The following is a 15,828-nucleotide window of genomic DNA, read 5'->3' as shown; positions in this document are numbered from 1 at the left end:
TAGCTTGAGGTGAGGCTTCACGGTGCTTGTGATGCGGTTGAGCTCATTCAACTGGAACCTCTTATGTAGGGTCGATCGGGCCACACCTAGAGACCGTGCCAGAGATCGAATTGTTCTTCTTTTATTCAGTGGGATTGTTGAGGTCCTCTCTAGATCCAGCTCCTTTCTCTTTCGGCCAGATCTTCCTGGCTTCTTGCTTGAGACATCTACTTCTTTGCCATCGGCAATTTGCTTTTTAGCCTCTTCCCAGATTCTTTCAACAGATCGTACACTTATGTCTAACAGGTTTGAGACTAGCAGCTTGTCATCTGGTTGAACAGACCCATCTCTGAGCTCGATTACCAGCAAGGCAAAGTAAACACCATGCCTCTCCTGTTGGGGAACGTAGTAATTTCAAAAATTTCCTACGCACACGCAAGATCATGGTGATGCATAGCAATGAGAGGGGAGAGTGTTGTCTATGTACCCAACGGAGACCGACTGCGGAAGCGATGACACGACGTAGAGGAAGTAGTCGTACGTCTTCACGATCCAACCGATCAAGCACCGATACTACGGCACCTCCGAGTTCGAGCACACGTTCAGCTCGATGACGATCCCCGGACTCCGATCCAGCAAAGTGTCGGGGAAGAGTTCCGTCAGCATGACGGCGTGGTGACGATCTTGATGAACTACAGCAGCAGGGCTTCGCCTAAACTCCGCTACAGTATTATCGAGGTATATGGTGGCAGGGGGCACCGCACACGGCTAAGGAATAGATCACGTGGATCAACTTGTGTGTTCTAGGGTGCCTCTACCTCAGTATATAAAGGAGCCAAGGGGGGAGGGGGGCGCCGGCCAGGGAGAGGGCGCAGGAGGAGTCCTACTCCTTCCGGGAGTAGGACTCCCCCCAATCCTATTCCAACTAGGATTCCCAAGGGGGAAAGGGGGAGAAGGGTGGCCGGCCACCTCTCCTAGTCCTAATAGGACTAGGGGAAGGGGGGAGGCGCACAGCCCTTATGGGCAGCCCTTTCACCTTTCCACTAAGGCCCATGAAGGCCCATATGGCTCCCGGGGGGTTCCGGTAACCTCCCGGTAACCCGGTAAAATCCTGATTTCACCCGGAACACTTCCGATGTCCAAACATAGGCTTCCAATATATCAATCTTTACGTCTCGACCATTTCGAGACTCCTCGTCATGTCCGTGATCACATCCGGGACTCCGAACAACCTTCGGTACATCAAAATGCATAAACTCATAATATAACTGTCATCGTAACCTTAAGCGTGCGGACCCTACGGGTTCGAGAACAATGTAGACATGACCGAGACATGTCTCCGGTCAATAACCAATAGCGGGACCTGGATGCCCATATTGGCTCCTACATATTCTACGAAGATCTTTATCGGTCAGACCGCATAACAACATACGGTTGTTCCCTTTGTCATCGGTATGTTACTTGCCCGAGGTTCGATCGTCGGTATCCAATACCTAGTTCAATCTCGTTACTGGCAAGTCTCTTTACTCGTTCCGTAATACATCATCTCACAACTACCATATTAGTTGTAATGCTTGCAAGGCTTATGTGATGTGTATTACCGAGAGGGCCCAGAGATACCTCTCCGACAATCGGAGTGACAAATCCTAATCTCGAAATACGCCAACCCAACATCTACCTTTGGAGACACCTGTAATGCTCCTTTATAATCACCCAGTTACGTTGTGACGTTTGGTAGCACCCAAAGTGTTCCTCCGGCAAACGGGAGTTGCATAATCTCATAGTCATAGGAACATGTATAAGTCATGAAGAAAAGCAATAGCAACATACTAAACGATCGGGTGCTAAGCTAATGGAATGGGTCATGTCAATCAGATCATTCAACTAATGATGTGACCTCGTTAATCAAATAACAACTCATTGTTCATGGTTAGGAAACATAACCATCTTTGATTAACGAGCTAGTCAAGTAGAGGCATACTAGTGACACTCTGTTTGTCTATGTATTCACACATGTATTATGTTTCCGATTAATACAATTCTAGCATGAATAATAAACATTTATCATGAAATAAGGAAATAAATAATAACTTTATTATTGCCTCTAGGGCATATTTCCTTCATCTCCTCATCTGACAATTCTCTTCTCTTCTCTTGAAGTATCCAATTCATAACTTCATCCTCTTCCTCTTGAGCTTCATCCTCTTTCCCTTTATCTTCTTGAGGCATCCAATTCATATCTTCATCGTCTTCCTCTTGAGGCATCAAGTTCAAATCCATAGCTACATTCTCTGCCACTTGAGGTTCCTCCTTTTCAGGGATCCAATTCAAATTAATACCTTCATCGTCTTCCTCTTGAGGCATCAAGTTCAAATCAATGGTTTCATGTTCTTCCTCTTGAGGCATCAAGTTCAAATCCATATTCATGTGTTCCTGCCATCAATGACAAAAGATGAGTACACCATGGTACCATAACAAGAATATACACACACAAAAAGAGTATTCTAAGATCAACAACATCATTTTTCTTCAGATTTGCAACAAAACATGTTTTCATAGTACTCCATAAATGATTCATTTCCATACATGTACTCCATGTTCCTAATAACCACCAGCAGTAGCTCTTGGTCAAGTACTCCTCATGTTCCTAATGAGGAGTACATGCAAACCAAGATAACCAACTTACAGTGAGAATCCCAACCTTGACCATGAATATCTCCTAAACTATAAGTCCAAATCAATTGATTCTTTTTGCATTATTATTTTTATTTAATTTCCAAGTTTGGGTTTTATTTGACCTACCTAGATGTTCTAGATAGAGTTTTGTTATTTTTCTCTTTATTGAAAATCCTTTGAAAAATTATTTCTAGAGAGAAATAATTCAGGAGGTGAAGACCAGGAGTTTTGTGACCCTCCATTTAAAACAGGGCAAGCCACTTCATCCACTTGCTTGATGGCAATTGCAAGGCCATGGCTTCCAACTTGCAGATTCACGGTTATTTTTGCCCTTTTATTGACTTGGCTTGTTATGCTTTTATTGTTTTCCTAAGTAGAGCTTGGTAGTGAGAAATAGACATCAGTAGGGTATTTTAAGAGTTAAACTTAATTGCCTTGGTTACTTTGGAGCTAGCATTCACTATGAAACTGGTATTTACTTTTGATAACATGAATCGTAATGAATAAAACAGTAGTGACAAGGAGACCCTTAGGGGTTGCTGGTATTGGTTCAATGGCAACAGTGCGAATGCTAAATGCTCATTTAGGCACCCAGTACGACCTCCTCTGTATTTATTTTGTTGACATAATATATGACCTCCACTGTTCTCTTTTCACTCAAAGCTAGTACTGCAGTTCTAGTCAGTTTAGTGCTTCAGTTAAACAGAGCAACATCATAAGCTATGGAAGTTTGTCTAATTGGCTTCTTCTTGTGGCTGGCAACAGTTGCTCTGCACAAAACCATACTACCCATTTACTCGAACACCCGAGCAGCTACGATTACAGTAATTAATAAGTGTGTGTACTTTCTTTTCAGCCGCTGGATGACTTGCTCGGAGCATCGGCGACTCCGCGGGCACCTCAACAAACTGCCCTTGTACCCAATGGCACCGCAAATCCAGTTGTCTCTTTGTCCCATGGTTGTCCAAAACCTGATGATGGTTTTAACCAGCTAACCGGGTGATACTGGACAATTTTGAAAATTTTAACATGGTTCACATGTACGGAATGAGGCTACTGTTTTATGAATGCTGCTAGTGCTACAAACCTGAATTGACATCATCTGAATTTGCTAGTGCTACAAAGTTTTAACCTGGACTGATTTATGAATGCTGCTAGTGCTACAAACCTGAATTGGCATCAACTGAATTTGCTAGTGCTACAAAGTTTTAACCTGGACTGTTTTATGAATGCTGCTAGTGCTACAACAATTTGCATCCTCTGAATTTTACAGTTTCACTCTGAATTGGCATCATCTGAATTAGCATCATCTGATCTCTGAATTAATCATGCTTTATTTAATTTTCTGATCAGTAATAGTAAATCAACACTACTCTGATGAGTAAGTACTGTACCTTCTACAGAGTGCAGAGGAGTAGCAGCAATAGCAGCACGGGCAGGATCAGAGGAGAAGCAGCACGAGCAGGGTCAGAGGAGGAGCAGCAGCACGGGCGGGGGAGAAGGAGCAGCAGTAGCAGCACGAGCAGATCTCCACCGGCGAGCTCCTGGTCCACCGGATTGTGGAGGCAAGCTCCGGCGACGCCAGTAGGGGATCGCGACGGCGCACACGCGGGAGCTCCAGGAGGATGCGCGGGAGCACGAGGGTGGACACACACGAGCTTGAGGAGGATGCGCGGGGGCTCCAGGAGGGAAGCGCGCGGCCTCGAGGAAGACGTGGCAGGAGATTCCGGCGAAGCCCGCAGGCAGCGGGAGGAGACCACGGCGGCGCAGGTCTGGGCTGCGGCGGCAGAGGAGGTAATTGGCGAAGGCGGCGAGAGCAGGTACTTGGCTACGGAGGAGGAGCTCAGCTAGGCTCGCCGGCCCCTGGCGAATCACGCAGCTGGGCGGCGCCGGCCCCTGGCGATGGGCAGGCGACGGGCAAAGGAAGAAGACGGGGCGGAGGGACTTGTTTGAAATGCTTTTGAAACCACGAGGTTTTTTTTGCAAAATTACCAATGAACTACGCCCACGACATGTTTTTCGGGACGGAGGGAGTAGTAGTTATCTAAACGCTCTTATATTTCTTTACGGAGGGAGTACCATATCCCACGATTGATTGTAAAAATACATGGAACTGAAATATTTGCATTCTGGTTTTGCTTGATTGTTCTGAAAACATCGAGACAGCTAGATGCAAAAGTAAAAGAAGCAGATAGCCAATGCCTGAAGTTTCTAAAATCTCGATCCTGCTGGCAAACACAAGCACCCTCAACTCCATCATGAAGAAAGTGAAGGGATGGTCGGAGACGAACTCATTGCTTGGTGTCTTCCCAGCACATTGTATGATCCAAATATGATCGTGGCCGCCTCAGTTCCTTCTTCGTCCACATTGACGACTGCTTGGTGCACCCTCTTTCTCAGGAATGTCGGCTACCTGTCGTGGTCCTTGCACATTGGCACATGCTCGGCAGGTCGTCTGACTCTGGCAAGAACGGTAGCGTGAGCCCAAGCAGATGGAGGTCCCATTTCAAGTTTACCTTGAATTTGGGCAGCCCAACAGTTGGCGGCTGCCGTCTTGGGTGTGATGTGTGTTGTCCGCGTCAGATGAAGCCTCGCCGGCCGCAGCACCTTGAACCCGTTCATGGGTGCGCGTCATACATGAGCTTCCACATGACCTGTGCATCAAACGCGGCGGCATCCAGCCAGTGAACGTGCCCAGCCTCATCCAATGTGTCTCGAACATACTGCACCACACCACTTGGCCTTGAAGTAGACTGCATGGACAAGCACGAGGTCGAGGTCGGTGTCGGCAGAGATGATGGAGCCGATGAGGTTGTTCGTGGCCATCCTCACCCAGCTCTTGATCTTCTCCGCTGTTTCTTCCTGCTTCATAAATTAGTTACAGTAAACCAAATCAGAGAAAAACTCATTTATAGGCCATTTTCGTCAGATAAAGCAAGGGAGAGAGGTACTTCACAACCATATTCAGACAACAAAAGTGGATCAACAAAATGGAATCACAACAAAGTTGATGTCATCCTTTAATACAGTAGGTGCCATTTTTAATGAACCACCAATATAGGTGAACATTAGTTTTCAAATTGAGAAAAGGAGCGCTTGTCCTTGTTTTTGAACAAGAAACATAATAATTACCTGCTGTTTGAAGAATTTGTCCAAGTAGTTCTCTCGATGCTGCAACTATAATAGTAACACAAAAACATGCATTGGTAACTTGAGGGTTTTCTACTGTAGTTATGCTGGATATTTGTAGTAACACTGAGATCTATTCCTCAATTGACCTCTATATTTTCTTTGAAAGTTCAAACAAAGGGAGTAATATACAATACATAAAGAAGTGAGCTAAAACATCATCCTTCTGGAGAAATAATTTATAATCTCATGCAACTATCCTACAGGAACTGATGTTGCATACCTTTTCTGTATCACATGGACAGAGTTTTCACCAGTAATCCTTGCATGAACATTCATATTGTTTGAAGTGATGAAACCTATTATTGTCCCTCACAATTATCTCCCTATCAACAATACCAGATATAAACTTGAAAGCTCGGTGACAATCCACACATATTCTCAAGTTCTTTGTGATCCTTATAGGTACACCAGGCGGAATGTGAATGAGTCCATAGGCCAGGGCAAGCTTCTCACTATGTTGAAACACCTCTGATTCTTTCTCTTCTTCCTCAAGATCATAAAGTGAATATTGTGTGTCTGGCATGTACCCAGAAGCTTGCATTTGTTTTTTAAGCTTGGCCAGTAATGCCCGGATCTCGCTATTCATCTCATGTTTGGTGTCCTTGGCATGGAAAACATGCACACCATTTTTCCAAGTGATCCAGCTACACCCTGGGTCTTTCTTGATTCCGACATCTTTCATCTCCTTCCTCACATAAGTTGCTTCTGCCCACCTGGACAAGTTCAGAAGACACATAAAATCAACAGTATGAATTGTGTGTTAATGCATTGATTCTACGGCTAAATTAAGTTCCAAAGAATGTCATAATCTGGCAGATATCTCATGAAATGTTTAAAAAGGTATTAAAATATTGTTTTGTTATTTCCAAAACATAGTGCTTCGGTTAACATGAGAACGTTGCAGATGTCCACACCCAGCAACCGAACAGGGCCAGCTCTGTTATTTTAGTTGATGATGGCAGCTTGCAAGCTAGGAGGTGATGCTAGCGTTTTTTGGTTAGAGGCAGCAGTCTGCAGTGTATAGAGGCTGCCTCCAAGAGGAGATAGAGACAGAGAGAGCTTAGCGGCATGCATACACATCGTGGATGCTCGAATAGGCCAAGAGATAAGAAAAGATAGTTCAATGTGTTCTAGAGTTAATGCCATGAAGAATACATGCGATCTACTGACAAGTTACGACACTTCACACTGATATGTGGGATTGTTAATTTTGAGGCGAACTCTTTCAGGCATTGATATATGGCAGTATTTCCCAAAGGGTAAATATCACCACGAACCCGTAAGAGAAATTCAGTATGAGTAAGGTAGTTAATTTTACCTGCCAGCTGATGCGAGCATGTTTGAGAGCAGCACGTGATTGCCAGAGTCCTGAGGGTCAAGTTCAAACAACTTCTCAGCTGCAATCCTTCCCAGCTCTGTCTTCCCATGCATCTTGCATGCCCCAAGTAGTGCTCCCCAGAGAGAAATGGAAGGTCTCATTGGCATCCTCTGTATAATCTCATAAGCTTGCTCTTCCATTCCTGCACGCCCAAGCAAGTCAACCACGCAAGCATAGTGCTCAGTCCGTGGTTCTATCCCAAACCTCTCCCTCATTGTCTCAAACAGCTCATAGCCTTCCTTGGTCAAACCTCCTCTACTGCAGGCTGTGATCACATTTACAAGTGTGATGTAGTTAGGTGCTGTCTCTCCACTCGCTATCATATCACTGAACACTGCAAGTGCGTTTATAGCATCACCGATGTTAGCATGCCCTCCAATCATCGCATTCCATGTGACAAGATTCCGCTGTGGCATATCGACAAAGACATGGTGAGCATCTTCAACACCCCCGCACTTGCCGTACATGTCAACCAATGCACTTGCAACAAAGATGTTTGCATCGATGCAAGAGCGAACAGCAACTGCATGCAGAGCACGCCCAAGGTCAAGGCCTAGCAGGCCTGCGCATGTAGTGAGCACGCTGGAGACCATGAAGTCAGTCGGCTCTTCCCCCGCCCTCCTCGCACCCAGGTACACAGCAAAAGCATCCTCCTCTGCCCCGTTCTGTGCATATGCAACAACCATGGAACACCATGATACACTGTTCCTGACTCTCATCGCATCAAACACCATCTTTGCCTTCTCCGCGCATCGGCACTTCCCATAGAAATCAACCATCGCATTCGACACCGAGACATCCATGTCAAAACCGCACTTCACCACGAACCCATGGAATTGGGCCCCAGGCAACAGGAGCATCGCCCCGGCGCACGCGTTGAAGAACGCACAGACCGAGACAACATTCGGCATCCCACCAGCCTCCCGGAGCCCAAAGTAAGCTTGGACCGTCTCGAGGGGCCGGCCGGCGAGCACGGCGTTGGTCATCACCGCGTTCCACGCCACCACGTTTCTGTTAGGCATTTCCTCGAACAGGCGGCGGGCCAGGCCGAGGCGGCCGGTCTTGAAGTACATGTCCAGCGCGGCGCACGAGACGAAGGCGTCGGCGGGGAGGTAGCCGAACCTAATGGCGAGCGCGTGTATCTGCGGGCCGGCGGCGGAGCGAGGGGGCGCGGAGGCGGCGGCCTTGAACGCGGAGGGGAAGGTGAAGTCGTTGGGGCGGAGGCCGAGGCGGAGCATGGCGGCGAAGGCGGAGAGGGCGTGGAGCGGGCGCGCGTGCTGCGCGGCGCCGGAGATGAAGGCCGTGAATGACACGACGGTGGGGCTGGGGTCGGAGGCGAGGGCGGAGGCGGCGGCCGCGGGGAGGTCGAGCTTGGAATAGAGGTTGACAAGGTGCGCGCAGATGAAGGGCGGGATGCCCGGCGATAGCAGCCTGAGCGCGCGCGCGTGCGCGGCACGGCCGAGCCGTGGGGAGCGCGAGGCGATCGCGGCCTCCACAGCCGCCGCAAGGAGCTGGGGGTCCGCCGACATGGCCGCGCCCGCGCGCATTTGCTTGTTGATGAATTGGGCTTCTTTGCCCTCTTTCAATAATCCTACACCTACGAAGGACTACGAAGAGACTGCGAGTGCGTATAACCTTCCTTTCCTAATTCTCTGCCCACCTGATTTTCAATGGGGGTGGTCCCCGCCTCCTCTTAACACCAGCAATTTATGTAAGGCTGGTCGTAATGGTAGTATCATAGTTAGTATCATGCATGCCAACTACTCAATTTTGATGATGTGTCATAGTATTAAATAAAGAAAGAGAGGGTGTAGTATCATATCATGATACCGTATTATATTAAATGTTATGTTACTTTGTGTCATGCATGGCAATAAATAAAGTACTACATGATACTAATATATAATACTATGCATTAGGGATGTAGTATCATAGACTAGTATCATATGCATGATACTAGTATATGATACTCCCCATTACAACCAGCCTAATTAGTCTTACGTAATTAACGTAATAGGCCAGATGGCATCTTTTTGTTGGGCGAAATTAGAGGAGGGAGGCCCACCCAGTTGAAATCAGAGGGGTGGAGAGATTAGTTAGGAAGTTTACGTAAGGTGGGAACGTAAGTGTACGTAGGTGTAGCATTTTTGTCTTAACACCAATCAAAATCTGCAACTGTCTGATCACATAACATTACGTTAAGTTCTTTCGTAAGTGTAGTATTACTCGCTTCTTTTCGCGCGCAGAGGGAGAGCTGTAAGAGCATCTACAACCAGACCCACAGCAGCCCCGTACGCACGGTCGGGCTTGGTACAGTTTGTTGCCCTCAGCCAGGCCCTTGTGGAATAAAATCAGCCTATTTAGTTACATGGGCTACATCTGTTTTCTGCCTCGTATAAAACTTGAAGCAGCTCCGAGCTTACATCCAGTAAAACGGCCGAATCAACTATTTTTCTTGAGCCAGGCTCGCTCGAGCCACGCGTGGGGAAGCACTAGAGACGACGGGACGTCTCATAACTTCCCATGCTCTCTTCAGTCACCTTCCACGCCAGACGACGTGACGTCTCATAACTTCCCACGCTCTCTTCAATCACCTTCCACGCTAGTTCACACACACTCGCTTTCTCTTTCCTCATCGTCCCTTCGGTGTCTCCGATGCCAGAGCCACCGTCCCCCCCCCCCCACTCCCATCATCGCCGGTAGCAACCCCATCCAACATAGGTGGATTGCCGCCTCCCCCCTCTCCCGGCCAGTATCTCGCAGCGGTTCTCCGGGTGTCGTCCCCTTTCTGCACCATGCTGCTGCCACAACGGGCCAATGCCACATCAACGTCGCGCACTCCGGCTCCGCCACCGGTGTCGGGCCTCCTCATCTTGGGCTCAACAACGGCGGGGTTACAGACCCCACCGCCTGCGACTTTGGCAGGCTCAGCTTATGGGGGTATGTTTACCCCCATTCGAGAGTTTTCTCCCATGCGTCTGGTGCAAGGGGGAGCTTGAGGATAGCACGCTCATCCTCCAGACGGCGCGTGACGAGGACCACAGTCGCGGCCCTCGCAATGGTCGGCTCACATATTTTTGGGCTTTTGGTTGGAGTAGTTTGGATAGAAAGCAATGAGGTTACTAGCGATCAAAGGGTCAATAGTTGGAATAGAATCCCTTGAAATCAACACAAGGAGTGGGAGCTCTCTCCCAGAAAAATGTATACGACTTGTGTTTGCTTCGAGAGACACTGATGGAGTGGGTGGGGGTATATAGGCTGGACAAACAATCTGACTGTTACACACACTTTTGCACACATCAGTGAATCCGAGAGTGGAATGGCCCAGAGGCAACAGTTGGATTTCTTGGTCACACCATGGAAAATTGATCAGTGGCTCTAAGAAGTGTTGACCTAAGCATTTTACACGCTTCGGTGTCAAGGAGTGAAACCATTCGGAAACTAAGAACGTAGAAGGTTATAGAATGTTTGCACATGTGCTTCGGTGGGTCCGGATGGGTTTCTCGGTGCGACCGATGCAACTAGGGTTTAGGAAAATGGCTATATCTGTGTAATTCAGTGACTCTGATAGAAATCAATTCGGTGTGTCGGAGTTGCATTTAGGGTTTGATATAGTGGGAACTTGTGAAGTAGCTAATGTCTTTGGAGTTTGATCTCTAAGCACTTTGAACAATGAACTCATCTTCTCAACCTCATCCCCTTTTGATAGTATTGACATATCTATGGACTTAATGTGATCTTTGATCACTTAAATACAAAACGAAGAGTCTTGAGGCTTGATCCAACACTTGTCTTTAGCTCTAGAGGGGTTCACCCTCACTTCCCATGTTGTACTTAAAATGAACAATTCCTGAAATATACTCAAATAAAATATTAGTTCAAAGCCATGTATGTTGGAATGAATTTCCAAAACCACCAAAGAGATTAGGAGCACTTTCACACGGCGGTAGGGTGTGCGGGCCCGTGGTGTCTTTGGGGGAGGTGCAGTGCTGGTTGGGGGCGTCGTTAGGTGGCGCAGTGAGGTGGTGGCGGTCTCTCTTCTCCTCGGTTCGAGCCAGTTGCACGCGCCCCCGTCCCCCATAGATCAGCACCCCCTTATTTTGCTCTTGTATTACAGATTTTCGGTAATTCCTCTCCTCCATTAAATCACGTAATTTTAGAGAAAAAATACATTAGCATTGAACTACAATGTGCAAAATATCAATAATTAAGAGGAAGTTATAATAAGAAATAGTGATGCAAAATAGACATATCAACCCCTCACTATCACTCACTCCACAGCCCCCCCTCCAAAAATCGTAGCCATTGCCCACCACAACGCTTTCGTCCGCCGTCCCATCGCGAAAGATGACGTCGAGAGGAGCTTCTTAGGCCCCGGGTGATGTGGTACCTCGAAGGGTGCCACTCCGAGGTGTCGTCGCTCTGCCACGATGAAAAATCCGATAGCGGGAGCTCGTGCTTCAATTCGCGGCAACATGAAGCTAAGTTGTCCCCGCGTGCCGCCCCGAGCAATGCACCTTGCTGCCGCACGTCGTCGGGGCCATCCTCCTGTATTGCGCCCTCTGCCGTGAAGGAGGAGCTTGCCTCCTCCTCCGACGACATCGATTAGCACAAGGTGGTGGAGTCATTGTAGTCGGACACCCCACCACCCGGGGCACCAAAAACCATTGAGGAACAAGAGCAGCTTCTGACGGGCTCTGGGAATCCCTCCTCGATGTGCTTCCGAAACAGGCGCCATCCTCGCCGAGAAACCATGCCATCCAAATCAAATGTCGCATCAGGTGTCAGCCGTCCTCGCTGCCTCACCGCATCGACACCTAGTGGCGCATGGCCGCCGCCAAGCAGGAGCTGACTACCTCCTCGCGTGAGAAGCGTACCCACCATGACTGTGTTGGAATTTGACCACAGGATCGATCATATCAAATCACGATGAACATGCACACGCAAAACCGATCGCCAAGGGTACGTCTCGTACCCTAAAAGTTCCTCTTTTTATTTTCTCCTTTTTGGTTTTTCTCTCCACGATGATACAATAAACCTCACGGCTTGGATGTGCTTAAATATACACAACCAAGGCAGCCGACCAGACAAACTAAACCTACTCATATAGGACTTCTAATCCTAGACGGACTTGACACACACACGGACACGGCAGGATAGCCTATCTCCCCACGCTATGGACTCAAATCCTAGTACAACTCTAACTCAGACTACGGCCAGATGCAAATCCTAGCCGAACTCAACTTGCACGACTTCTACATGCACACGTGCTAGTACTCCACTAACACATGGACTACAAACTCAAGATTATCGCTAACAGACTGAGCGGTGTCAGGTGTGGCGCTCGGCGTCCTTGGCCAAGATACAAGTGCCGTCGGGTTGGGTCCTCGATGACCCGAAGCTTGCGGAGGTGTGAACCTTGTACCTGTTCAAGACCACCAAGGAGATCCACACCCCGTCGTTAGTGCTGGAGCATCCAGGACCTCCTCCAGATCGCGGTCGCCGAGTTAGTATGTGACCTCTGTGTTAAGGAGGCGTAATGACTATGGTGCAAGCGCGACGCCACAACTAGCGATGGTTGGATGCAGCAGTGCCTGGCATGGGCGGAGCTTTGTAGGGGCCAAACGGGGCCATAACCCGCCCAGGAATTTGACAACTTTTCATACCTATACATCTTCCTAGCCTAGTCCAGCAGCAGTCCAATAACTTGGCGAAGCGAAGCAACAGCTACCTGTACAAATGCACATGCACAACATCACGTAAACTAATATCTTCCCCCAATTCTCCATTTGATAATTAATAGCCTGACTTTTTTCAGTTCCTTACGTCTTATACAGTCCTGATGTTCTACATTGCAACGTACAGTAGGTAGTTATGGGCAAGAAAAATCAGACTAAGAGGATGATTGATTTGTATTTTAAAACGAAAAGTGATGATATAACTAAAGTTGAGGAAGATCATGTATTGCCCTTGCTTAGAATTGGAACAACAACATAACCAATGAAGGAATTTTAACAAATGAATTTTCCAAGGTATTGAGCTCTTGTAGAAAGACCCTAGATTCTGCTCTCAATTTGGCAATATCCACCGGAACAAAGAGATAATGTGAGTAGGGCATAATTGATGTTAGGTCTTATGCAATCCCGTATATAGAATTATAAACTTTCAGGTGCACGAGGGCATTGGCACCGATTCCATTACAGTTGGTTTGGTCTTTCCCCCTCATGGCTAGAGTACTCGGAGGACTAAAATTGTGTGTATTGTTTATATGATTACAAATTTCAGAAAGAAAAACTATCCTCTGTGTTAGTCTGGCCCGCCCAACTTTTTTTTTCAAGCTCCACCACTGGTGCTTGGGACGCTTCTGCAACTATGGCGACAATGACGACAATGTTGACGGTCCTAGTGGCCTCAAAGGTCATGCCGACGAGGTCACGATCCAATATTAGTCTAGTTTAGGTTTAGTTTAAGTTATGTTTGGTTATAATATATATCAAATTAGCTTAAATTTAGTATAGTTTGCATGTAATATATCAAATTCGGTAAATTTGATCAAAACTTTGTGTTTGAAATATTTGAACTAGAAATTTTTGAGAGATACCATTGTATGGCGTCTCTCCGCCTTAATGTCCATGAATATTACCTTTTTTTAAGGAGTCCATGAACATTACTTCATTCACATATGAGGATGTCCGTTTGAGAAACAAATTTTTTTCTTTGCATGTGTTTGAGAAACGTAGTCGGAGATATCCTCAAATCCTGAGGCTGCCCCTAATCCATGCAGGCATGCACACGTCACCTTCCTCTGTTCACTTGCATACATTTTGGATATCACATTGTGTGGACAAGAGAAGTCGGTCGAGCAGAGAAAGAACGAACACACCAGATACGGCTAGGTAGGTAAGCTACGGTCTACGGGTACGGGTCGGAATATCCATTCTCATTTCACCGTGGCAACCTAGTGTCCACACAAGGCTTCTGCATACTGATGGACCGTGGTCCTTCCCGCCCCTGCAAGTGCATCTCAATCTCGTGGCGACGTTGACATGGAGCCACGGACCCATCTCGAGTCCGGACGAGGCCACTGTATCTGCCACAGATCTTTTGGCCCATCGAGATCTCATGGATGGATATTTTGACGAGCTGGATTTGGTAGCCATGACTTCCTTGTCTTATTTCCAGTGCTAGACATGCGTTGTAATTTAATGTATTGCCTAGTTTTTTTCATTAGATTGATTTTTTGATTACATTAGCCAGAGCATGCACTTTTATATGATATCAGAGTCAAGAGGCAATTAAAAATTACAGCCCATTTTCAATTCACATTTAGGCCTGAGAAAGCCACACGTAAGGAAGAGTGTTGACATATAATGTGCTGCCTAGTCTCTTCCATCAGATTGATATTTTGATTGCATTAGTTAGAGCATACACTTCTACAATCCGTATTCATCAAAAAGTAAAAGAAAAAGTTGTACTCACCCTCTAGTTAGACTAGCTAATTGCCCTGAGTAGAAACATGGATATTTTGACGAGCTGGATTTGGTAGCCATGACTCCCCTTGTCTTCATTCCAGTGACAGGCGTTGTCCTCATCCGTATTCAAAACCAAACAAAAGAAGTTATACTCACCCTCTAGTTAGACTAGCTAATTGCTCTGTGTTGCAATGGGGATAAGGGTATTCTAGATAATACTTTTCTTAATTAATGTGATTTTCACGTCCGATGCACGACAATATTTTACACAATTCATGTGATCTTCCAGTTTAAAGAATGAAACTCTTCATAACTAATGTGACCCTCATCTCTAAAGGTCCATACTATTTTCCATAAACTAAAGCATGCCTAATTAACTTGCATAATTAACCAGACTAATTAGTTGCGAGATTGGGCAAGAGATAACTAGAACGATTTTTGGAGATGAATGGCTGCATACGACATGAACGAAACGGATGTGACTACAAACTCTCCTTTTATGGTAGAGATGTCATCTTGCTGTGTATGCATATCGTTTTTCTTCTCACCGATGGTTCATGTTGTCATGTGTCGTTAGATTGCACCAAAAAAGAAAAAAAGATTGCACTACTCGCAGCACCACTCGCCCTGAACCACTCGTTGTGTTCTAGGCATTCAAATCTTGCAGTGGGGGAAAAAATGGAAGAACATCTACATGTGCGTACAATTAGGTAATGCCTCGTGGTTAGATATCGGCATAGGAAAATAAGTTAGTATCATACATTTTTTTGAACCAAAGGGGGTCCATAAGGACCCTGAAGTTGCATTAATATTAAAATAGTTGTACATAACAAGTTATAGATGGACCAATTAGTAAATGTAAATTGCAAACTTATCCCTGACTTTTACAACGAGACCCCCAACACATATGGAAACAAAATTGGCCCTTAAACATCCTCATCACAGACAAAACTCCATCGTCGCCGGGGACGATACCACTTGGATGACGGAGCATCCATGACACCTCGTCGTAGATTTCATGGTGATGTTGTACCGTTTCTAATTTGAGTACATGATCGGGCTTTGGAGGTGGTTTCGTACATGGGCGAGCGGTGGTTCCTTATTCCGTCTCAAAGCTTGTGTCGCTAATAG

At 46.6% G+C, this 15,828-nt stretch overlaps 1 protein-coding gene across 2 annotated transcripts; it reads right to left on the bottom strand.

The window, feature by feature from the left end:
- Positions 1 to 4,752: 4,752 nt before the first annotated feature.
- On the bottom strand, positions 4,753 to 8,865 carry LOC125516753 (pentatricopeptide repeat-containing protein At4g14850). 2 transcript variants are annotated; one of them, XM_048682076.1, is made up of 3 exons: positions 7,166 to 8,865; positions 6,068 to 6,560; positions 4,753 to 5,520 (listed from the first exon to the last, which is right to left on the bottom strand). In XM_048682076.1, exons 1-2 carry the CDS (start codon positions 8,770 to 8,772, stop codon positions 6,095 to 6,097), a joined length of 2,073 nt encoding a protein of 690 aa, XP_048538033.1. In that variant the 5' UTR covers positions 8,773 to 8,865; the 3' UTR covers positions 4,753 to 5,520; positions 6,068 to 6,094. The 2 variants fall into 2 exon arrangements, with proteins under 2 accessions (XP_048538033.1, XP_048538032.1); XM_048682075.1 differs by having other exon boundaries at positions 4,753 to 5,517; positions 7,166 to 8,863.
- Between the last annotated feature and the right edge of the window lie 6,963 nt (positions 8,866 to 15,828).

The sequence above is a fragment of the Triticum urartu genome, chromosome 6 (genome assembly GCF_003073215.2).
Source record: "Triticum urartu cultivar G1812 chromosome 6, Tu2.1, whole genome shotgun sequence".
Lineage (NCBI taxonomy): Eukaryota > Viridiplantae > Streptophyta > Magnoliopsida > Poales > Poaceae > Triticum > Triticum urartu.
Note: the sequence above shows the minus strand (reverse complement) of the source record. Positions and strands in the feature narration are given on the sequence as shown.